Source organism: Neopsephotus bourkii, unplaced genomic scaffold, assembly GCF_033783945.1.
Source record: "Neopsephotus bourkii isolate Nb327-2 ecotype Australia unplaced genomic scaffold, CSIRO-AGI_Nbou_v1 NB_318, whole genome shotgun sequence".
NCBI lineage: Eukaryota > Metazoa > Chordata > Aves > Psittaciformes > Psittacidae > Neopsephotus > Neopsephotus bourkii.
In genome coordinates, this window is record NW_026900826.1 from 1107013 (window position 1) to 1130972 (window position 23960).

Sequence of the window (23960 nt, forward strand, 5' to 3'; positions counted from 1 at the left end):
TACACTGTCATGAACCCAGTCATGCTCTGGTAGAACATGCCTAAGTGTTTTTGCAGAAGGGTCTAACAATGTGGAAGTGAAAGTTCCTCTTCTGACACCATGACACAACTGTAGTTGTGAATACAACTTGTGCAACACACCTGAGTTCACTAAAGTAACAACTGCCATAAAGAACTGGTGGACCAAAGCAGATCACATGCTAGCAAAATAAGCAATGTATCCTAGGTCCCTTATGGACTCCAACAGATACAACCTGTGCTACCGAGGCTACAATTAACAGGTATCTGCAGCACGGATGCCAAGGATTCCTTAATTAAAGTGTTGGTATGTGGGATAAAGGTGAATGGCAGTGTTGGTCATCCTCATTTCCACCCATATGCAAATACCCCACAGCACAGATAAAAGCAATGCAGACATACATGCTACTAACTATAGACCAGCCACAGCAACACAATGACTTGAAGGCATCTTTCTTATTTCTAATGTTGTCACAGGGATCCACTACCTACAAGTGAAATGTGACACTTCTCATGTGGACACAAATGTGGATCCAGCAATACCACAATACCAACTTGGTATTACTGTGTTTTCAAGGGTGGGCTCCTTTATATCACTTCTAAACCAAATGAGGTAGGTAGAGAGGGCTTGTATTTATTTTCCTGCCTTTTGAGCTGGATTCCCAGCTAAACAGCACTGTTCTGACTGTCCTGTGCAAATGTGGTTTTTCATCAGATCACTAACAATGGGCTTTATTCTTTCCTCAGGTACATTCTCCAGTTATTAGGACAGGAGAGATGTGTCATACCTGTCTGAGATTCAGCCTGAATACATTCACATGTCTTCTCCGCCTACAATTCAGTATGAGAAATCCAGTTAGTCAGAACTTTCCCATTATTTTGTAATATTTAGGGCTCAAGCTAAAGCAAGCATAGTACTGTTTTCACTTACCTTATTGTTGTCATTGCACAGTCTACTAATTGACACATAGTGTCTAATCTTTCTGTAGGCAAAAAACAGTGTGTTAATTCCCATCCAAACCTCAGCTCTAATTCACTCTGATACACCAAATGGATAAAAGGAACAAATTAACGTAGGACAAATCCTGTCCTGGCAAGAACGCTCAACTGGGAACAGAAAACCCCTGCAGTTCTGCATGTGACAGGGAATACAAAATGGAAACGTCTTTTGCAAAGATTATCACCCTCCTCTTTCTCCCCCCACCGTCCCAGCCCCTTCTGGGCTACAGTAGGATATTTGAAGTATGATATAAATGCAAAACATGCAGTACTGCAGTCCAGTAACCAAAACCTTATACAGGATTTAGGGATAGAGCCATCAAACTGAAAACCACACCCTAGATTACCGAGACACTTTCTAAACCAGATTTAAATGGGTTTAGATTGTTCCATAAGAAGCAATGTATGCAATATATATTGGTCTTAGAAGTTTGGCATCTTAAACTGAAAATACGTTTTCACTCTATTGATGGGTACCAGAGAACATGAATTACTTTCAGGGATGAAATCAACTCAAACCACCTTTCTTTTTAGGAAGTAACTGGATGAAGAAGCTGCATTTGGCCTTTCCTTCATGAAGTCACACCTTTCTAAATGATTGTCTCCAGAAGATAATGTGCTGTGACTTTAATTAGCGTTGAAGTTGCCTTAGAGGGCTTTGCAACTACTGCTGAATGCAGTCTGATCCACTTTGTTTTCCAATATAGTGCAGAAGGACTCATCATAAATGTACAAATAACTGGTGTATACCTGTGTGCTCCAAGTTGGACAAAAATACAAAAATTCAAGACATGCTTGAATTCTCACCAGGAGTGACCTCTCCACATGAAGACACTTGGCAACAGCCATAAGTAGATGAGCATGGAGGGTGCACAGTGCAACAGGACGTAGGTCCTGGTGGTCCCAACAGAGGGCACTGCACTTGCACTTCATGGAGTATTAGATGAGTCAGAGTCACAAGTGAGCACATCTGGATCTTTGGCTCCTTTTTTGGGAGAATTAGAATTTTGCTTTCCCTGCACACAGCATGTAAAGTTGATTTTGCCTCAAGAAATTAAATGCAGAGGTCTGAGGCACCCTTCTTTGCATAAGTTTCCTTTATACTCAGTGACAGTAACCCCATTGTCTGCTGAAAGCAACTGAACTCTAAACTGAGCCTAGATCATGGCTTTAGCTTTCATACTCACCCTCCCTGTCCAATGACAGGTAGTATCTTCACATTTTGTTGTATGCTATCTCCGTTTTTCTTTTTCGCATAGTACATTCCTTGCCATTCCTGAAAAAGGAATTCAAATGAATGGAAGTTCAGATAAAACAGGAACAGAAGCTGTAGCTTCGTGCCTTTTTTTCATTGAAAGCTGTCTTACAATAGAAAACCAGTCAGGACTGGTTTTAACTGTCCTCACCCTTTAATTTCTCCCCGTAACTAACCCGTAGGTCACTATGCTGCTGCCAGTGGACAGAGAACTTCCGGAGAGGCAGCCTGTGAGTGCCCTGATGACAACAACCGAACCTCAGGTGCTGTGGGAATCAGAACCATGTATTCTCTTCCCAGTCCTACCTCAGTGGGAAGGGGTGGGGGTGTCACTGGGTGAGACCTGGCAACCCCTGCAAGAGCAAGAGCTCAGACCAGCCCCTGCCTGAGGCAAGATTTCCTCAGAGCCTCGAGGAATGCTCTAACAGTGTGGGGCACCCCACTGCACTGCGCCAGGACCACGCACCATGTGCCTGGGACTGCTATGCTAACCTGCCTTTCTCCTCGACTGCGATGACTTCTCCCAGCACAGGAAGGTCAGTGAGAAACCATAATGCCGACCTGTCTGCCTTCACTTCTGGATGGCACCATCCCTCCTGAACAGCTGGGAAGTCTTATCCCTGGTTAACATTAAACGTATCTGTGACTAAAAGCGGTTTGCTACCCTAGCACATTTATTTTCCACACTGTCATTTCAGTCTCAAAAAGTGGCAGAGATTTATTGTGGATTTTTTAAAGTAAAAGTCTAGTAGAATAACTACTGGATTCTGCCTCTCATATCCCATCGCTCCTCTAAAAGCACTCTGGTTTCAGGATCACATTTAAGTAGACAATTTTTGAAGTATCAGATTGTCACTGCCTGTATCATTGTTCTTTGATAATACTCATAAATGAGGAAAAAACAGTGTGGAAAGGAATTTTTCATTTTGCAGTGAGAATTCCTTTTTCCTCTAGAAATGAGATATTCCTTTCTAGTGTAGAGCCTCATTTTCACTCAGTGAGAGTCGGGGAATGTCCCTTCTCCTCTGTTTAAGACGTGCTTTAAAATGAAATACTGTAACAACAATCACTTTTGTTATTTAGAGATTTTAAATCCAGAAGGCACCACTGTGGTCCAATACCAAGCCCAAACCACCTCCCTGCAGCAGAGCCCAAAGGCGTGCTGTACAGTAGGAAAGCTCCCATGTCGATGAATGCAGACATGGCTAAAGGTGGCTTCAGCAGACACCAGGGCATGGGCCCCTTACCTGCTGCCCGCTCCCAATTCCCCCTCTGCACTGCTGCTGCTTCTCACACTGTGCTACAAATACCAGAGCAAAGACATACTACAGCACTGATGGACCTCCCCGGGTCTCCCCTTCATGTGGTGCCTGGACTGGAGTTGCCTCCTCACAGTGTTACTTAGGAAAACTCAGGGAAAGCGAAACTTGGGAACTACGGTTCTCCCCCTTTCATTTCTGGGAGCAGTGCATGGGCCAAGTAAACTTCAAACAGAGCTGATTTTTGTAACCTGGCAGCTGACGAGATTCACAAACCTGCTTACACATTTCCATCCCTAGAATAGCGATGTTCTTTTTCAACAGATGCATATTTTGAGCTGGGCATCTAATAAATACCAAGTGATTAATAAATAATTGGTTCCATATCACATATTCAGTTGAATTCAGCAGACTGTAGATCAGATCTTAAATGTATGTGAAAATACCCTCATGAGGCACATAATACATATTTATGTTAAACTGACAGATCTCGGGCCAGAGCACAGGTACAGAGAGAACAGTTTTGCATTTATGTTGATGGAGCCAGCAAATAAAGACTGCAGCCCAGAGAGAGCAGCAAAGTGACAGGCTGTACAGAAAATATATGAAAGGCTTTTCTGAAGATCTGTTGGAGGAAAGAACTGTGCATAACAAACTGTGAAGCGAGCACAGTATCTTCTGTGAGTTGCATGAGGAATACAAATGAAGATAATGAAAGCAGCAAAAAATTCAATGCTCTCATAATTGAAAGTATGCATATCAATAGTTTCCTAACAACCAGGTTGAGGCAGAGATTAGTAATCAATCTCTAATCCAGGTAATGAACCTGGGTTACACAAAGGGATGAAGTCATAAGGTGCAGACTGGATAATTCTCACATTGAAAGCGCATCCTTTTCAAGACAGGTTATTCACTAATGTGTTCTTCCTAGTCAACAGATCGATTTTTCAACTTGTGAATTTCTAAAACATGTGAAACTGTGGAAAGAAATGTGTGAGGGAAAAGGTCAGCAGAATTCTGAGAAATGGGAGGTCCAAACCAAACTCCTGCTGGTAGGTAAAGCTCTCCCAGGGACGTTACTTAAACATATTTTAAGAACACCATATGCTCCTCGCAGAGCCTCTGTCAGTGACATAACAGAGAAGAGCTACTTCACAAGATGTGCTGTCAGTCAAGCTCATCGTTATGCCTACATTATAGCCAGACAGTACAGTGATCAGTCATTTCTGCATAGCCTGGCGTGCTGGGATTGAATGCAGAGCAAAAACCATATACAGTAAAGAAAAAATGTTTAATCCTTTATAGAGTGAATCAACACTGAGGTTTCAAACTTCATTAAGAAGGCCATAGCATACTTTTATCCACTGAGGACTCCTACATGCATAGTGAGTAATCCCCCAGGTCAGTCCTCCTTTTAGACTGGGGCTTCTTGCACTAGACAGCAAAGTTCAGCAAGCTACTTGTAGAAAACAGAGCAAACCAAAATGAACACAAGACGCCATGAAAACAATCTCACAGAAAGTAAATCTGGGTTAGGGAGGAATTGCCATAGACCCTTTATCATACAGCATGATTTCTCTCCCACACCCTCTGTAAAGGTAGCTCTCTTGCAAATAATTCCCAAGGAGCAAGAGGAATGGTCTGATTTGTTGGTAGCTGTCCATCTCACTTCAGAAAAAGCAAAAGTAAGATAAAGAGCTTTGTGTCAAACTGCAGAGAACAGAGGCAGCAAGTATTCTAGTCAGAAATGCACATTTCATCTTAATTAATGGATGCCATTGAATCATGAAACAGAAGAATGAAGTACAACTTGTTTTTTAACTGCCTGTCTATGTATAGATGAAAATGCCTTTCAATAATGCTGGCTTCTTGCAAGTTACAGCCAGCTGTAGTAACAAAAAAAATGAACTTCCAGAGTTGGGGTTTTTTTACTAAGAGGAACAACATCCTGATCTAATAATCCCTATGTACCATGCAAGTAACAATTTTTGTGTATGATGCCGATGAACTTCTGTTTGGATATACTGAATTTGCTCATAGTCCTGTTTGTCAGCAGAGGAGAAATGCTGCAAGAGTTTATCTATCTTCCTAAATTCCATTTAAAGACTATAGGTAGATTTTATACAGCTTACATTTTTCTGAAGATCAAAAATTCTTGCTTTCTATTATTTTTGTTATATTACCATGTTTGGTTAAAACAGAAAAGCCAAACCTGTTGACAGGACATATCACAGGAGTAGACAGTTGGCTTTTTGGTATGCTACAACATAGCTAGAACACAGCCTATCTAACGAGAAGCAGTCTTTTAAAATCAGGATATAAAGAAATCACAAGCCTGAAAACAACGTACAGACCATGTCAGAATGATTCAAGGACAAGTTAGGCACCTCTGAAAATGCTGTAACATCTTGACACAAATTATTTCAAACTAAAGCACCTTCAAAAAGCTGCAACATTTCAAAGGTTGCTCCCACAGTTAACCTCCACTCATAAATACTTCCTGTAATCACTTAATTTGCAATTCATTTTTCTATTAACATGTAAATGTGAGGCTACATAGACTGCCATAAAATGTTCCAAAGGGAAATACAAAAACCATGTAAACAGAATATATTCACCTAAACCAGGTTAAGCTGTTCCTGACAGACTGGTTTAAATAAGAAGTATTTCATTAGCCTCACAGCTGGAAGTTCTAGAGCCAGGAGTAAAATAAGTGCAATGAAAAAGATGGATTAGGGTTAGATTTCTATCATTCATAGAATAAAGCATATTTCTACTATTAAAGTCACTAAAATATTAAAGCACACTAAAATATTAAAAATTTGATCACTTCATATCTTGAGAATTGTTGTTGCAAATTTAAAGCCTGACACATCTAATGTGTTCAAATTATAACTTCATAAATACTCCCTCCTAACATCACTTTTGTATCACACACATTTACTGAAACAATTTCAGTCAGGCAACAGAGGTGTGAAGCACCATAATCATAATCAAAGCTATTGTCTATTACTCAGATCTCTTCCAAAAGGCCAACACATGTAGAAAAGAGCAACACATTCTTGTTGAAATGCACACACAATCTGCACCCGTCGAGTGCAGCTTTTGCTGCTGAATGCTCATGGCAGTAGCCTGAAGTTTGCATTGGTGCTTTTGCATCACTGCCTAGATACACAGAGTGCCATGATTCACTTTACCATCTCCCTGCTCTGTGCCAACAACATGGTACTTCCCTGCAGACAACAGTCAGTATGACCCAACTAGCTATCCTGGCTCAGGACTGAGCATGGACCATGATGCATCTACAAACACACTGGTTCCCAAATCTGTTTGTGTACCGTCCCTGATCTTCGTCCCATAAGGTACTACGGTATGCTCAATGACATCAGAAGCATTTACACCTCATTGTCAAAATGCAAATGAAAGCTCCTGGATGGATCCTCACACTGCAGTTGCAATAGTCCCAAAGGAACATCATGGCGTGATCAGGCAAACAGTAATGTCTCTCTGTAATGATCTCCCTTAAAGCCAGCTGCACTTCCTCATGCACTTCCTTGGTGCAACAAACATTTTTAATGGAAATCCATGGGACAGCTCCCATGTCATTAGAGAATAAAAGACACTGGCAGCTGCCAGCTGACACTACCTATCACACTCAAGTGATATTGCAAATGACTGTCATGATATTTTTATATTCCAAATTTGCAAATCAGCTTCCACATTTCATGCTGAAATACTTCAATATAGTTCTTTTTTCATTTACATCACACTGGATAACATGCATCCATCTTGTTTCTCTTTGGCATTCCCACACCTTTTGCTACATACAGCATGTATTAGAAAGAAACACAGCAAATCACTTGTTTTCATATAACATGTACCTCTTCCAAGCAAGAGAAGATAAAGAAGCCCTTAAAAAATGAGCAATTTTATTTCCTCTTCTTCTTTGGGTAAAAAAGCTGCAAATGCTACATAGACTCACAGAATAGTTAGGGTTGGAAAGGACCTTAAGATCATCCAGTTCCAGCCCCCCTGCCATGGGCAGGGACACCTCACACAAAACCATATCACCCAAGGCTCTGTCCAGCCTGGCCTTGAACACCACCAGGGACGGAGCATTCACAACTTCCCTCACCACCCCCACAGCAAAGAACGTCTTCCTTATACCCAATCTAAATTTCCCCTCTTTAAGTTTTAACCCATTACCCCTTGTCCTATCACTACAGTCCCTAATGAAGAGTCCCTCCCCACCATCCCTATAGGCCCCCTTCAGATACTGGAAGCCTGCTATGAGATCTCCATGCAGCCTTCTCTTCTCCAGGCTGAACAGCCCCAACTTTCTCAGCCTATGTTCACACGTCTATGAAGCTTTAAGTTACATCATGTGTCATCCCTGGACAATAACAACTTTTGCAGGCAAAAGGTAGCAAATGATAAATGATACAATGGTGTTACTCACCTTTCCTATCTTTATGCAGGAATTAATAGTTTCTAGGAAATCAGCTTTTTTTTCATTTATAGGCACTTCTGTTAATTGCTTTTCTATTAGTTCGCCTATTTGATAGCCCATCATTGTTTCAAAAGCAGGATTGACGTACTGTGAAATAAAAACAAAACCCCATTTATCAAAATACTCAAAGCACAACAGAGCTCCCTCTTTTCTATTTGCTAAACCAAAGGATCTCTTTCCCAGGCTGAAATAAATGTATGTATTGGTCCTGAGAGAGATGCCTACATTGTTTTCTTTATGAAGCAAACCAGGAAGGTCCATTCTGTAAGAGCTGCACCACTGTCAACGTTCGGGTCAAGAAGGTACAATTTCTATGTATAACTCCCAGGAGCTTAGACTCAAGCTCTTTACTGATAACAAAATCACTCCTCAGCCTTCATAGCTAGGGATGGAACTAACTTCCTTATGAAGATGATGTTTTTCAGGACTGCAAACAGAAGCACAATTTCTTATGCCTTTTTTAAAGTCATTTCTAAGAGAGGATTACATTAAAAAACAGTTGGCCCAAGAATTCTGAACCATTAAATAGTATCAGATGTAAGGAAAGGTGTATTACTTTTATTTGAATAGAACACTGTTAGATTTGCTTTTCAAGAGCATCAAATTAACATACAATATTTTTGGAACAGAATGCATACAAGCCAGTGGATGCATCCAAAAAATAAAAATGAGACAGTCAATCCTTGTTAATTCAGAAACAACAATCTCCCTTAAAATTGATTTGATTTATGCAAGATATTTTAAATGGAGAAAATTCTACTCTACAGCTAAACTCAATCCAATTGTTTTACACCCGTTAAGTTAGGTTAGATTCTTGTACTGTAAGAAAGAGTAAATGTAATTACGGATGAAATAAAATAGAGTCCACAGAGTGATTTTCTGTACTTGTAAAAATATCAGGAACAAACCTGTACTACATGATCTTCACTTGTGATCTCAATGGCTTCTTGACTTTTCTCTAATGCTGCAAATAATGAATTACATGCCCTGGAGAGAAAAAAAAATAAAAGAAAGATTAAATTTAATCCACATAATTCTTATTGTATATGACAATAAGGTATTGCAACTCCATACCTAATGAAGTTGTACTTCAACACTTTAATGATGAACGTGTTTTCTTCAGTTAACTGACATTCTACAAACAATTACAGTACAGTAAAATAAATACTTTTTTAAGGATGTGGCTGAATTGGCCTTTTCTTTTTGTGTTGGTCGTGTTCTGGTAAAAATTACCTTAGTTTGAATTGTGCCTGCACCTGTCCAAATTCCAGCTGAATCAACTCATTGTAACAGGCCATCCTGCTAGAATTTTCCACATATCGCTGCAAATAAAAGGTTGAAGTATTTCATGAATACACATTTCCATACTCAAGGGTAGAAAGCTCTGTTTTCTTTTGCTTGATAAAAAATTAAAAGGAGTAGATAAACCAAAAATTAACATGTTGTAACACAAGCAATGTCAGAAGATGATTATTTTGGGGGACTAGCAAAATTCTTCAGGTTACTGCATTTTGAAAAGGTGACAGATCCTCATGGCAATAAGGGTCAACTCAATCTGTTTATTCTCTTTGGTTATCAGCAGGATCAGCACATAAAACCCACATACTTTTAATTAAGTTACATGCTTTCATGCTACTTTTTAAAATAACAATGAAAAGACTATATTGAGTCTAAAGTCATCCAAACATGCGATTATGATGAGTTTCCAATTCCTAACACCCAAATTGTATATACAGAAGAAAGTAAAACTTCTTGGCAAATACACCTGCCATTGGATACAATTATTCATTTGGATAGCAGTGTCCTCAGTATCTCTGATGGTTTTTTAAACATCTCATATTTACCAGGTATGAGCCTGAATGTTAGATCTTGTTCATGCTAAATTGCCACAGTTCTTTTCAGGCAGTTATTAAGGACCTTATTACAAATAAGCAAATAGATGCAAATGGATTGTGATGGGGATAGCAAAAAATCTGGTGACTGTGCAACCAAATACTCTGATTCACACTGAAATCATGCACATTTTTGTTCCATTGTCAGCCTAATGAAATGAAGAAACCACTTAACTGACACACTAATAAGCACCTTTTCTGTTTAACTGGAATAGTTGCCAAGGAACAGATTCAATGTAATACTTTTCAGGTGCCTCCAAACAATAGATAATAGCACTTGACAGTGTCTGAAGCCTGTTTACAGATGGGAATTGGCATTTGATAAGGGAATGTCCACAGCACATTTAGTGCAAGCTGCTCTCTTGTTCTGCTACAGTCACTAGTCAGTTCTGCCCATGTCAACCTTTCAAGCAAAGCATCATATACTCACTCTGAAATAAATGTATGAGGAAAAGCCTCAGCACCACTTATGTCCACCTACTTAGCATTGTTCTAATTCTACTGGTGTATAATATTTCAGAATTGGGATGTATATAACAATGAGTAGCATGAACAAGATTTACAGGTTGGGTTACTGACACAAACTATCACTGACAGCCAGTTTCTCGCATGTTAATTCTGAAATGTCAGAGCACCTGGTGGGGTGTAACACATACATACCCTTGAGAAGCCAGCAGAGATCAGGGGCAATATCGATGACTCTTCTCGATCAGCATGCCTTTTAAAGAAGGATGATAAAGTTAGAGATTATTTCTGTAATCAGCTGAGACCTAATTTCACACGCCATTGACACACCTGTACCCAGATGCCACACTGAAGGCTAATATGGCTAGATCCTTGCAGGATCTATGAATAAAATGTATGTTTTTTGGGGTTAACTGTTAAAAGACACTCCAACATACATGAATGTATGTCTGGAATCTGGAAGAAAGGCCGTTATGTTAAGTTTCCATAAATGAGCAGATGGAAGACAGCCAGGTTTAGCAGATGGTACAATAGCTTTTATTTATAGGTGAAATTTTGTTCCTTATGGCACCTCTTCTTTTTGTTTTCTGTGTATTTGTTCCTTATGAGTGAAGAGAATGACTACTGTAGTACAAGGTTTACCCAAGATTAAGCAGAGAGGAGCAGCTGTCATAAAAATCTCCCCATTCCTCATGCCTGTTATCTGGCAATGCTGCCTCCCAGAAGCAGAAAGAAAGAGAACAGGCATCCTGTAGGGCAAGGGGGGGAGCAAACAAAAAAAGAACCAACGAAATGAACTGCAGGAGAAGCCCCTCCATATGCCATTAGCTAAGTGTCAGGCTTTTCCAGAAATATGGCTCTTGCAGCAAGAAAGGAAATGTGTGAAAGTTCTCTGTGTGGAATTCTAAATGGTAACTCAAGAACGCTTGTGCTCAGCACATGGGAACTTGACACAGTCAACTCAGTCCCAGTAAAAGGCAAACTGACTTCTGCAGCTTCCACTAGACTGGGATACTACACACATCTGAGATGTCTGAGAACTCCAGCTTCTAAGATAGTATCACCAAAGGGGGCTATTATCTTGTCCCAATGCACAATGAGAACCTTTTGTAAAGACAAAAATGAATTGCAGGGAAAAAATCCCTTTTAAGCAACTTCCTAATTGAGTCAGCAAGCCCAGCTTCCAAGCTCTCCTCGCTTTTGAAAGGAAATGCTGGCCACAGAATCACAGGTTTCTGTCTTTCTGAAGTACATGAAGCAGCTCATGAGTTATTGTTTGTTTTTTGCTTCTTTTTCCCTCTTTTGTGTTAGTCCAATGAGAGACAATTCTGACTGCAGAAGCAATGGTTTCCATAGTCAGACTTCCTGACATAAAAACTGAAGGTGATATTGACAATGGAATCTCTTGAAAAGTTTAATTAGGGTCTTTTGTTTGCTAGAGATCATGGTGTATTCCTAAAAATAGGATTTTTAATGGGAAATCTCAACACCTCAGGATGTTTTCTGAGAAATGGACATTCCCCAATTTAGGGAAATTATCTTTCACTGATATCAGAATAAATATATTGCACTGGTGTTATTTTTACATCATTTTATGATATATAAGTTATTATTTTCAGATGGAGGAGGAGGAAAAAGCATATGCACTGCTTTACTAAGATGTCATAATAGAATCTGTTTTACTTTGGAAACTTGTATGGTCAAATGCTGTTTTGTACTGACCAAATTGTTTTGTATCTTTTTTTGTAACTTAGCAGATCCCCTGTTTGTGGCAAGATTAATCAGACTGAAAGAGGGATCAAGAAAGGTTCAAAACACAGATCTATGAGTCAGTTCCACAGTTCTCTACATAATGTTGCACAGGTTGTTTGGAATTTTGCTGCTCAAACATGGAATCAAGGGAAAGTAAGGATACAAGTATTTACCTTTGTACTACACCAATAATGACTGTGTTTTCTGAGGGTTTTGTTGTTCTGATAGACCTTTAAATAAAAAGCAAATAATTTGACATTAAGTTCACATTTCAGAAAACATGACTTTATAGAACCTTCACACAGAACTTTTCTTAAAATTTCTCTTTTACATATTTTAGCTTCAAAACAAAAATCATATCCCAACCCTTCAGAACCACTAAGAAAATACGGCAGTACCAGAGACTCCATGAAAAAAGACACAGAGAATGCAGATTAATCTAAACTTCAAATACTCTCAGTAAGGGAATAGCAAAGATTCTCCCCTCTGAAAAGGCACATAATGGAGTCACTTGCAGGACTTGGCCTCACCCATACAAGGAGCATTTTACTTTATTATGGGACAGAATAGTAAAAATGTAACAAGGGGAACAGTGCTGATACCTAGTCTTCGCCTGACAATGCTCTTATCTTACTTTAGTTTAGCAAGAAGAGCCTTTGTCCCGGTGCCCTGAACCCACCACACTCACACAGGGTACATGATCTGACCCCACCACCTCCACCCCTCAGACTGTTATTCAGTCTAGACACATTCCCAAGGGGTATTTCACTGGAAAGTCACTGAAGCAAGGCACCGCTGTCTGTCAAATCACTGTAGAGAGACTCAGAAAGGCAGATCCTCTTCCCCTTTCCTCACATTTTACAGCAGTTTCTAAAAGTATTTTTGGAATCACTTTGAAACTTCACTCTTAGTAACATTTTCAGATGTTGTAGGTACGGAATCATGCACACAAAACATTGCCTATTTGCATCTGCAGTTACTCCACAGGAAACAGCATTTCAAAAAATGCAGAACATTAATGAAGAGAATGTATTTGTTAAATTGGTTGGTGGTACATGGTATCTCTGCAGCTAATTTAATGTGCAAGCAAGGAACCAGGTATTGGAGGGGGGAACAACAACAAAACCCAATTAATTATAAAAAATATGCATGTCTGATAGGTTTTATAAAGAGCTCATACAAAACAAAAAAATCCTTTGATGACGTGTAACTATTACACTGAAATGCTGCTTACCTGCATAATGCTTCTGCATCAAAGTATCTGGAATGTCTATGGTCAATAATGATAATGTCATGGTGTTTATCGAGAAAACATTCTAGTGCAGACTCGGGTGTCCTGGCAATATTACATCGAAATCCAGCTTTCTCACATGCCCAACGGAACCCATTACTCTGGTCATCGTCTTCAGCAAACACTAAAAGTACCTGGGTTAAAGGCAGACAGTGAATCATTACAAACAAGTCTTACATTTCCAGTAGATTCTGTGGCTTTTGCCTGTTCACACATTTTTTAAAGCTGCTTTCAAGACTCAATCCATTGTTTTTAACAGAATTGCTTTCTACAGACTATTGCTTTTTATAATTGTCTGCATGCAGATGTGTTTCAAATGGATAAAACAGTCTGCCAGAGGCATTTATTTAAACATGGGATGAACAAGTTTGGGAAGTGGCTCTCCCATCGTCAGCTACAAAAAGAACTCAGGCAATCAGTCAGGTCTAGATGCTTATGTTTCAGACAGGTTACATGAAATAACAGCGAGTTTTCTTTTTCTTGCCAGGATCATATTCCAGAAAATAAAATGCCATGGTTCACCTTGTATGAATTAATATTTAATGGTGCTTCAATGGCATGGTGAAAAATGTGCTTTCCTTTTCACCTCATTCGGTTTCCCAAAGTACTGGGTGCAGCCCACTCTGCAGGGTTTCTGGAAACTACAGACAGGCTGGTCAACTCATGCAAGACTGAAATCATCAGCAGAACCTCTGTACATGGAGTATGTCCCCATGTGACTCCTATGCAAAGCTCAGCATGGGATTTATATTACAGAAGGAGATTACCACTGTTGAAATCCAGAACTGGAGGTCAAATCTATGAGCCAGTATTTGCCCTGCTTTAACTTGCTGTGGAATCGCCACTATCATTAATCTCTCTGAGCCTTTTAAAAATCAATACAATGCCTATATATTCAAAGGCCCGATTCTTTCTAAAATTTCAATTCTAGGATTTAATAGGGCACAGAAGATAAACATGAAGTCTGCTAAGGAAGATTCTCTCTAATGTGACTGTGCTTTGCAGCAAGATAGTCTTTTGTAGAAGAAAACTTCTTTTGCCTGAAAAAAAATACACAGAATGACAGACTACAGATGCACGTTAGCCTTGATTTTGTGGATGACTTTATGTACGCAGCCCTTTGGGAAAGATGAATAACTAAACCAGCATTTGGTCTGCTGTCCCAAAACACCAATCTTCCAGTAATTTCATCAAACCACTGTTAGATATATGCTTTGGTCAGACAATAACATGGAACATGTGTAACTCATACCACTGCTGTTTACCTTCTGGGTGATTTTAGGAATTCTAGTGCTGGTTACACTTTGGACCAGGTTGGTGGAATGTCTACCAGTAAATCTTAACATTTCCATGTAGTGCATATTTCTGTAAGAATGAAGGACTTTGTACTCATTTAGTTCAGATTCCTATAAAAGCTATAAAAGCAGCCTGCAAAACTGTTTGCAAAACCGTGTCACAGTTTGGGCTATATTTAGTGAAGTTAACTTATAACACTCTTAAAGTGAAAGATGGTTTCCCAGCAATAGTACAGAAAGTCAGCAGATCTAATTAATGCCAGCCTACAATGAGCAAAAAGACCAACATACTTTGCTAAGCTCACTTCATATCTTTTATGATGATACTACAAATGTGGTTAATGTTAGTAATAATGCTGGTGTCATAGACCTTGACAGAACATTTGCCTTAGTACCATTTTGATGAAATTTTGACTAAGAATTGACTACCAGTAAAATACAAAACAAGGCAGACCCTATATTGATTACACGCTAACTGATAGCGGAAAGAAATGCAGACAGCTCTACTTTTATGAGCTGAGAGATGGTTGGAGAAAAGGGCTTGGCAGGATTTTTAGGATATCACGTAGAATGGCATCATAAAAATCTGTCAGGTGTACATTATCGCCAGACAAAAATGCTCTAAGATCTCTACACCAAAAAAAATCCAGTCATAAATTTTAAGCTAGAAATTAAGACTTCAGTTTGAACTGCTGCATTACCTGAAGTTGATCTCGACGAAGTCTCATAGGGCCAAACTGCACATCTGTTACTGGTGCCTAGAAGAAATAACATGGGATCATATTAATAGATATACACCTCAGTAAGAAGAAAGATTACCTCTGTTAGAGAAGGCTTTTCTAGTTTATCACTGTCCCACAGATATATTGCTATCATTATGAAGTGGCTTTTTCATAAGGGTCTGTCTGCTTTTGTAAATTTTATGCTAAGCTGCATTAAGAGAGTTAGAAATCAACAACTTACTCTTCAAAGCATTTTTATTGTTATTTTAAGCATAAAGTAGTGAATTAGTCATGAAAGTTTGGTAGACAGATTATTTTTCTGTATCCTCTTTATCACTGCAGCTGTTCTGCAAAACATGGAAGTGTTTAAAAACTGCTCTTTTTAAAGTCCAAAATAGCATTGTATCTCCAGAAGAAAGGCAAAACCTCTGCTCTTAGGATGCCACAGGTAACAGCTGTTACAAAACCACACTAACTTCATTTCTCCAAGAGTGTTTTGCTGCATTCCCTCCTGTCCAGTACCAACATGGAATGTTTCAGAACTGAGATATTTGTACTTGATGATGCATGTAATCAGCATGCAACACTGCTTTGAAAAACCCTGCACAAATGCTGACACACGTCATGCTTTCTGCATGCCAGCAATTCCCACATTAGGTTCTGTTCAAGTAACAGAGGCAAAGTTTAGCACGAACAGAGCTTCCTTCTCATGTGTCACTTCAAGGAATGGAGGTCAATGACCAGAAGGGCTGTTCATCATAACTGTTTCTCTTTGATATGATTAATCATTAATCAAGCTTGAACATGAACGACTCTTCAGCTGGTATGGGAAGGACTTTCTGAAGTAGTCAAACACATAAATACAGAGGGAGACTCTAACAGGATTACACAGGTTAGATTCTTTGGGAATTCCCACGAGTATTTGCACTTCCACATGCTTAAATGTTTTTCACTTCTTGTCTCAGAAATTAAAACTGAAAAGCAGGAATAATAACTCCCAATTCAAAATGGGAAACAGACTCCAACCAGTGGTCCTTGGAGCTACATAGACTCTTCAAAGGTAACTGCAGTAAAAAAGGAGAATAACATTATTTTTAGAAACAGCGTAAATTGAAGACATTTCTGAATTCATACGTACAAAGAAAAGATTTTATGAGTACAAAGGTGGCATTTTTACATTGTTGGTTTTCAAAGTAAAGCCACACTTGAAGATCAGATTTATTGCTCTAGAATTTTTCCAGTAAGTAATTTTAAAGAATCACCAGAATGTCCCACAGAAAAACCTTTTAGAATTACACACTCCACTCTCTATACCCTCACTGCTCCACTGCTCAGCCCTCAGAGTTTCTCATCTGTGATTTTATTTATGTATCAACTTGGAAGTCATCACTGCAACATCATATAAGAAAGAAACATGAGTCAAGGAAAAATGGCAACATAATGCCCTCAAAAACAAGCCATGAATCAGTGTTCGCCTGTGTTATTTAAGAGGGCCTCTAAAGGCTGTTATTAAAGCGACAGGGTCACCCTGGTCAGATCAGCTTAGTTTAAATACTCTCCAGTCAATTTTTTTTTCTGATTTTGAGACCAGAAATCTCTCTTCAATTGGAAAAATCAAGCTGCTATATTCTCCCTTGTGGCCCATCATCCACTTCAAAATCTGCACTAGAAAATAGCAAATACTGTTGCTGATAACGCACATAACAGGAGGGAATCCAGGTCTTTGCACCAGTGTTACTGGTTTTGCAGCACTGACAGTCCTAACTACTTGTCTTGAGTCAGTAAGACCAGCAGAAATGCCTGAAGGACACAGAGGGAGCATGTCTATTGAGTAAGAGCTGCCTTTTTACAGTCACTTCGCTGACCATAGCCACACTTCAAATTGAATTTTGAAACATTTATTTTGTACACTCCAGCTGCCAGCATAAAACAGCAAGTGTTTTCTGTTTCACCAAAGAGTGAGTTGTGAGGTTCAGATCCACAGCTGAACTTCACTGGTGTCTGGGGGTATGTAAAACCACTTCTATCAGGCCAGCATATCCTTAGACTACCAGTCCCAGCCCAAGGAAATTTCACAGATAAGATAAACCCAGTTTTAATAAGATAAAGCCAATTGCTGCTTTTCAGGTGATTCTTTCTTTTAAAAAGGTTGTGAATGAATAGTCATCAAAGTATTGGAAGAACTGAGCCTGAAAAACTGCCAGAAATCTGTGGCCATTTCTACAGTGAAAATACCTGTCTATGCACCATTTAAGCTTAAGTTACACGCACTGCCCAAATGAGATAAACTGTCTTGTTACACATTAACTTGCTGTCCTGAGGAGAAAAAAAAACAACTTCTGGTCTGCATCTCAGCTGGAAAATTTTGGTGAACTCCAGTTAATTCTTAATCCTGTTGAAATCTGTTCAAATAACTTGATTAATCATTTCAACTTTCTGTGTGCTGCTGGTAGCACTGAGAAGTAACATGCTGATTAAGTACTGTGTCAAAAATCATGGCTTCAGCAAGGATTAGCAGAAACTCTCAACTAGGGTGAACTAAACCAGCTTTTAAAACACCTCTAATGCTGCAAACTTGTAACAAAACAAAGCCAAGACAAGGCTCACAGGTTTGGTAACTGCACAGACACATCTTTATTCACTCACACCTTCTGGTGCTTCTTCCTTGAAGTTCCTTTTCTACTTGAAAAACAAAACCCCAAGTACATTTGTGGATTGACAGACAGGACTTGTGTATGTGACAGCCTTCCAGGCAGGCACAAACCTGTAAGAAAGTGTATGAGAGGACAGAGGCAGAAATAGTTGAAGGTTCCTGGAATGGATTGCGATAGAGCTGGGTCCCTTGCCAAAGAGCCGCTGATGTGAACTTCACAAGTACAATGTATGTGGCTGTGACAAGCCCCAAGTTCAGGACATTTTGAGCTCATTGGCTATGAATGCAAGTCTTTTGAAAATCCTTCCTAGGCCAAACAGCCTCAGAAGCCAGCCCATAACTTGGAGCCAGTGATGGAATCAGAGGGTAGGAAGGGGTACTGCTGCAGGTTTCTGACAGCATAGCCTGCTCTCACTGAGCCCCACACTTAAACCACCCCAGGAGTGCACGGTGGTGCCACTGCTCATGGTCTCAAAGACATCGAAATGCCAGAATAGTATACAACAGTAACTAATTATCAGGCTTTTGGAAAGGCAAACCTTTGTGGCTCATCTGCATGAGTGCAACCACAGTAGCTGCAACTCAGCTCCTGAAGCTCTGGCAAGCAAGAGATGCCCATAATAGCAGTACGCAGGTCAGCAACTACTAGTTAGCTTTAATTGCAGACAGCAGCTCCATTACTGCAGCAGCAAGGGCTTACACCCTCTGCTTAGAGACATAGCAGATAATCAACTCCAGGCTGCTTTAAATGCTTACACACACAGCAATTGCAGCCATTTTACATCCTCTGAGTGCTGGTAGCACTTACTTTTCCCAAAATTTGCTTTTCTTATTTGAACACTGTATTTTCCATCCTGTTGAACCAGGCCTGGCCCTGGTACAAAGTGAGCTCAGTCCCAAGGAAGTGCCATTAGCCATACACATGATAGCTGTCAATGGGGAGTTTTCTACTGACTGCTGCGTGCAGTTTAACACTCGCTAGAACACTTACATCTGCATGCTGTAGCAGCCAAGTTGCAAGCACTGAAATTGCTGATAGAAATACTTCATGTTTTCAATAACCAGAGAAAAGTGAACGTTTGGTAAACAAGAACAACTGCAATTAGCTTTAAAAAGAGAGACCCAAACAACTGTGACTGATCTGATTAAAGTACAACAAACTCAGAGTTGACCTGGTACAACCTGGTAAAGTACTTCTCACTGAGTCATTCTTCACATTTTACCAGAACAGAATCTACAGGAATGGTCTGTTCATGGTTGCTGGGCTGGGGTGTTTTTTTCCTTTCCTACAGCTAGAAAATCTTTAAATGAACTTGCTCCATGACTAAATGTAGACAGGAATAAGGAGTGGAAATAAAGCCAGCTTGCTCCACATGCTCTCTATGGTGAGAAACTGCCTAATTGGCATGTGGAACACATCAAAGCAGCCCACAGGTCCCCCATTTGCTAGAGGTCTCATATCTTGGCTTACTCCAAAATGCCTCTCTTACCATTACCAATTGGAGAGAAGAGCCAGCCTCCTAAAAGGGCAGATTCAGCCCCCAGAAAATCCTTTGGCTATTAACCCCCATGCAATACTCTTGCTATGGAGGGCACACACATTCCTGCTAGAGGCTGGTTTTCTAAAGCACTTCTTTTATGAAGCTTTTGTGGGATGTTCTAAAGCAGAGCCCTACACAGCCCAAGGTAACCCTTATCAGAGCTAGGGCTGCAGGCTGCTGCAGCACTACCCACTCACAAGAAGGGCTGGCTGGAAGCTGCTGGCATCCTGGGGAGCAGAAACGCTCACCTGAAATCCTCCTCCACAATCCACAATGCCCAATCACTTCCTTTCTGCCTCAGAGCTGTGCAGGCAGCAGGAATGACTTTCTGTCTGGGCAGACACTGGCCTCCTCCTAGCATCCCTCCCTAAAGGGCAGCTGATAGCATTTCTGCTCCTGCTGCTCTTCTCACCTTTCCCAGGTTAGAGTCTGCAGGAGATGTGGCAGTGTATTTTTCCCATAACCAGCTTGAACAAAGAAGTGACATAAACTTTAGCTGAATGGATTGCAGATGTATGTGCTGCTTTACAGCTAGCATCTGTGTTTAGAAAGCAGATAATGAGAAGACAATTTCTCTTAGCAGTTTAACACTAAGTAACTGTGTCTTCCAATAAAGACTTCAACCTCAAGGCTCTGAGTCATTACAATACATGACACAGATAACTACAATGATTAGACGTAAGAGTTCATCACTGGTCCTAATGGACTACAGCCAGCAAAACTCATCATTTTACTCAGATCCATATGTTAAGACATCACAAAAAAAGTGTTTTACCTAACTTTAAAAAATATAATTAAGTTTTCTACATATACTAGGTACTTGATATAAATCAACATGAGTTATTACATCATGACTTGACAGTCTGGATCATCAAAATAGGCTAGGATCTATAGGACTGTTAACTTAAACCTAATTTTGATAATTCTAAGGGGGAAAAAAAGGATTAATTTTACAAATGAAAAAATATCTTTTCTAAACCTGCTGTTTTAAGCATAGATTTGTAACCCCAGAGAGTGAAAGCCCAAATGAACTCACAGATTTATACCATACCTTTAACTTCAACTGATTCAGGATCTATTAGCAGCAGAAATTTCAATACTACATAATAATATCCTTTCTCAGAAACCACAGCCAAATGCTCTTGGATGCTGAAAGCTAGGAAATGACTCGCTTGGTATAAAGTGGCATGACAAGGTCCAGGATCTCATCCACCCAGGTCATATCAGCATGGTGCCTCTATCTCAGCAGAGAAGATCTTTGTGGCTCTAGGAGAATGTCTCCATGCTCACGATCAGCTATCAGGTTTTCACTATTCACATTTTTCTTTGTATGTAGCAACCTTTATCACTTTCTGAAATATATGAGCACTATATTTAAAGTGTTCATCCAACCCACGATCATTTATCTATTTCTTCCTCTGTGAAAATCTATCTTAAGTATAGAATTTAAAGCTTAGCTTCCTATTTTCCATGTACTTTCTGCTAGACATTTAACATAATTGTTTACATCTTCCTTGAAGATATTGACAGAACTGTTCTGTTACACACTTAACATTGGTACAGGTTACATGAAATGCATAAAATGATTTTTATAGTCCAGGGGCTGAACTCCGACCTGGCTAGCAACAGTGAAAATTCAGGCTAATTCCACCAAATATGAAGAGAATATGCTGTATTTACTTCAGTGTAAATGAAGCAGGAGTTTGGCCTCATGCAGATACTTCTTTTGTTTTTTGGAAGCCACAACAGTTTGAGTAAACAGTAAGAGGGAACAAAGCGTCCAAGGTTTCTGCCTTTGCTCAACAGATTTCAAGGACAAAGGTAAGCCCAGCTCTCAAAGACCCTAAGCTGCATGTGCTTGGTTTACTCTTCACTGAAATACAAAGACAAGAGCTCTGAAAGGCAATTAAAATTTACCAAAACTGCTGTTGAACCTGGAAGAAACCTGTTAATTCCAGCCCTTACTATTTTTTCTATTTGTTTCATAAAAGATGTAGGCAAATGTCACAGACTCAGTAACTTACATAGTGTAGCATTCTGGCTCAGTGCAATTTGCTTCGATAAAATCTGGCATTTACACTAATCTAAATCAGGTTCCCACCAATGCGTCTCTGTCAACAAAACAATATGGAATTGTATCTATATTACAAGGTCTGAGAATCATAGAATCATAGAATAGTTAGGGTTGGAAAGGACCTTAAGATCACCCAGTTCCACCCCCCTGCCATGGACAGGGACACCTCACCCAAGGCTCTGTCCAACCTGGCCTTGAACACTGCCAGGGATGGAGCATTCACAACCTCCCTGGGCAACCCATTCCAGTGCCTCACCACCCTAACAGCAAAGAATTTCCTCCTTATATCCAATCTAAACTTCCCCTGTTTAAGTTTTAACCCATTACCCCTTGTCCTATCACTACAGTCCCTAATGAAGAGTCCATCCCCAGCATCCCTATAGGCCCCCCTCAGATACTGGAAGGCTGCTATGAGGTCTCCACGCAGCCTTCTCCAGGCTGAACAGCTCCAACTTTCTCAGCCTATCTTCATACGGGAGGTCCTCCAGTCCCCTGATCATCCTCGTGGCCCTCCTCTGGACTTGTTCCAACAGTTCCATGTCCTTTTATGTTGAGGACACCAGAACTGCACACAATACTCCAAGTGACATCTCACAAGAGCAGAGTAAAGGGGCAGGATCACCTCCTTCGACCTGCTGGTCACACTATCACCTGAGGTTCTGTTTCAGCATCCTTTTCCTTTTATCTATGTTCTGTTTCAAGTTGATTCCTAGAATTATCTGCGATACTGCCATATAATGATACAACAGTCAGTGTAAGCAATGGGGTAACACACCCTCTGTTTTCTTAATCCATTTCTTAAGTTTTAGTACCAGTTGTGAGCCACTTTTACATGAATGAACTCCTGAGAGCCAAACTCTGGCCTCTGATTCACATCATTTGGACAACATGCAGGATATGTGAGAAGAAAAGCTTTATTGAGCATAACAAGTTGCCAGGTCTCTTGAGTCAGGCTGCTGGCCGTGTCAGCCACAAGACTCAGTCTCTTATTCCTGACTTCCTCACAACACCTTTATTGCTCCTAAAACACAGCTCCTCTTCCACTGCTTGGCCTGGGGGAAAGTTCTGGCTTAACTGGGTCTTGAGGAACCAGGAGGTACCTACACCCAGCTGGGACTGGGACTGCTTCCCTGCTGTGCCAGGACTGCTCAGCACTGGCTACCCTGGTTTTACCAGGCCTCTCCTGGGACTGAAGAGGACCCTGGTCGTTTTTGGCTAATTGCTTGGCTTGCCACACATGCCAACCACTATTATACGTGTTTGTCTGTTTGTATTCTGGGCAGAATTCCCCACTGCATTTCTTCAGTGTTATTCCACTGCAATAAGTATAGCCAAATTAGAACAAAACTGGAGTAATACTGTTGTGAAATCAGGCTTGCTGCCTTCTAGCACACTTTAGACACCACTGAGAGCTCCCATTTTGTACCATTTATAAATTCTCCTCTCACTCTTTACAGGGAACTTTGGTTCTCAAGCTGCAAGCCTGGCACTAGCAAAAGTGAATCATTCCATTTTGATGGGAATAATTAATGATGTGGTACCAAAGTGACTTTTATTATTATTTGTAATGCAGTAAGGCCTGGGTGGCCTCTGGCCCAGATGAGTGGCCCGCTGTGGAAAAGCTGTACAGTGACAGGACAGAAGGCAGTCAGCTCTCCCTGCCATTGCTAAAGGTCAGAACTTCTACACAGGCCATGCAAACAATTTGTGGGAATTTAGCTGTTGATAAGGTACTTCAGTGATAAAACAAATGTCATTATCACTTAGTGTGCCCCCAGCACTATTAAACACAGAACTCAAAACTTGTAGAGGGAGGAAATGGTTGCAGTTTCCATTTTTACATTCAGAGGAACTGAGGGACGGGGGGAGAGAGACAGTCCCAGCACAACTCATGCCGAGTCCCAGTACCTCTTGGCACAGTGTCAGTTACCCCTGCTTCCTGGCCAAGCAAGAGCAGCAGGCACTGGTAATACTGGGAGCACTGATAATACCTGATATCTGGAAAACACCCACCAATTTCTGGAATTCAGAACAATAGTTTCTGATAATTCAAACACAATTTACTTTATGACTTGGTAACCACAGCGTTATCGTAGGCTTCCATGGTAAGCAGATACCACTCCAGCAAAGTGACTATGCAAGTCTCACACTATGTACTTCCACAAGAGACCTCAATGAGCAACACACCAAAAAAAGACAGAATAAACGACAGACAAGTCATAAAAAAAGCGCCAT

General features: G+C 40.2%; 1 protein-coding gene across 4 annotated transcripts in view; it reads right to left on the reverse strand.

Annotated features, from left to right (window-relative positions):
- The window catches only part of PDE8A (phosphodiesterase 8A), a 148014-nt gene that overhangs the window by 16554 nt on the left and 107500 nt on the right, over positions 1-23960 (reverse strand). For all 4 annotated transcript variants that reach the window (XM_061347312.1, XM_061347310.1, XM_061347314.1 and 1 more), the window contains 10 exons: positions 15437-15493; positions 13384-13574; positions 12323-12379; positions 10593-10650; positions 9274-9362; positions 8949-9027; positions 7990-8127; positions 2204-2292; positions 949-1000; positions 806-848 (listed from right to left, as the gene is read on the reverse strand). In XM_061347312.1, coding sequence (XP_061203296.1) covers positions 806-848; positions 949-1000; positions 2204-2292; positions 7990-8127; positions 8949-9027; positions 9274-9362; positions 10593-10650; positions 12323-12379; positions 13384-13574; positions 15437-15463 — 823 coding nt within the window. In that variant the 5' untranslated portion in view covers positions 15464-15493. The remainder of the gene's footprint in view (positions 1-805; positions 849-948; positions 1001-2203; positions 2293-7989; positions 8128-8948; positions 9028-9273; positions 9363-10592; positions 10651-12322; positions 12380-13383; positions 13575-15436; positions 15494-23960) is intronic.